We start from the raw sequence: 1,092 nt of genomic DNA, 5'->3' as shown, positions 1-1,092 counted from the left end.
CCCGCCGCGCCACTACACTCAGTTCTGGGACTACCTGGAGCGCTGCCGCTACTGCAGCGTTCTCTGCGGGGAGCGCGAGGAGGAGGCGCGGCTGTGCCACGCCACCCATAACCGCGCCTGCCGCTGCCACGCCGGCTTCTTCACGCACGAAGGCTTCTGCCTGGAGCACTCGCGGTGTCCGCCCGGCGCGGGCGTGAGCACCCCGGTGGGTGCTGGGCGGCTGGGCGGGGCCGGGAGCGCGGGGTTCTGTGGCTGACCGGAGCTGCGACTCTGTCCTCCCCGCCCGCCAGGCACCCCCAACCAGAACACGCAGTGCCAGCCGTGTCTCCCGGGCACCTTCTCAGCCCGCAGCTCCAGCTCAGAGCGGTGCCAGCCCCACCGCAACTGCACGGCCCTGCTCCTCTCACGACGCGCTGTGCACCAGCTGCACCGGCTTTCCCCTGAGCGCCCGGGGGCCGCGCGGGCCGGGTGAGCAGGGACGAGGCAGCGGGTCGTGGGAGTGCGGCTGGCCTCTGGGAGGGCCCTAGCCCTATCAGGGGTGGCTGAGGGTTAGGCTCCGAGGTAGGACCCAGCCCCTGGGAGCCCCGGGAGGTGACTGCAGCTACTCGCCAGCCCTCCCGACCCCTGAGACACAAGGAGGCCGGGATCCAGAGTTAAGCGGTTCTTGAGAGGCCCGCAGAGGGAGGTGAGCCAGGTCCGGCGCGGTCCCGCCGGCTCCAGCCCCCGCCTGGGGCCCCCGGGGCTCACCCGAGAGGGGCCGCGTTGCGCCTTCCTGCGGCCTGCTGCCGCCTTTGTGCGATACCCTCCGGCGTAGCTCGCGTGTTCCCACTTGGGTACGCAGAGGCTTTTTTCTTGTTTTGTGAACTCCCCGCCCGCGTCTGTGGGCGAAGTGACTGACCGTCCCCCCCTTCCCGCAGGGACTGAGGAGTGCGAGCGCGCCATCATCGACTTTGTGCTTTTCCAGGACGTGCCAGTGCGGAGGCTGCGGAGGCTGCAGCAGGCCCTCGCGGGACCGGAACGCAGGGTCGCGTCCCCACGCGGCGGGGCCCGTGTAGCCTTGCGGGCGAAGCTGCGGCGGCGGCTCTCGGAGCT

General features: G+C 71.3%; 1 protein-coding gene across 1 annotated transcript in view; it reads left to right on the top strand.

Annotated features, from left to right (window-relative positions):
* The window catches only part of TNFRSF6B (TNF receptor superfamily member 6b), a 1,774-nt gene that overhangs the window by 214 nt on the left and 468 nt on the right, over positions 1–1,092 (top strand). Inside the window, 4 exon segments of the mRNA XM_008074714.1 lie at positions 2–209; positions 291–396; positions 398–468; positions 918–1,092. Of these exon segments, the coding sequence (XP_008072905.1) occupies positions 2–209; positions 291–396; positions 398–468; positions 918–1,092 (560 nt within the window).

Source organism: Carlito syrichta, unplaced genomic scaffold, assembly GCF_000164805.1.
Source record: "Carlito syrichta isolate Samal-C Ts95f unplaced genomic scaffold, Tarsius_syrichta-2.0.1 Scaffold117897, whole genome shotgun sequence".
Taxonomy (NCBI): Eukaryota; Metazoa; Chordata; class Mammalia; order Primates; family Tarsiidae; genus Carlito; species Carlito syrichta.
This window is presented reverse-complemented; position numbering and strand designations above follow the sequence as displayed.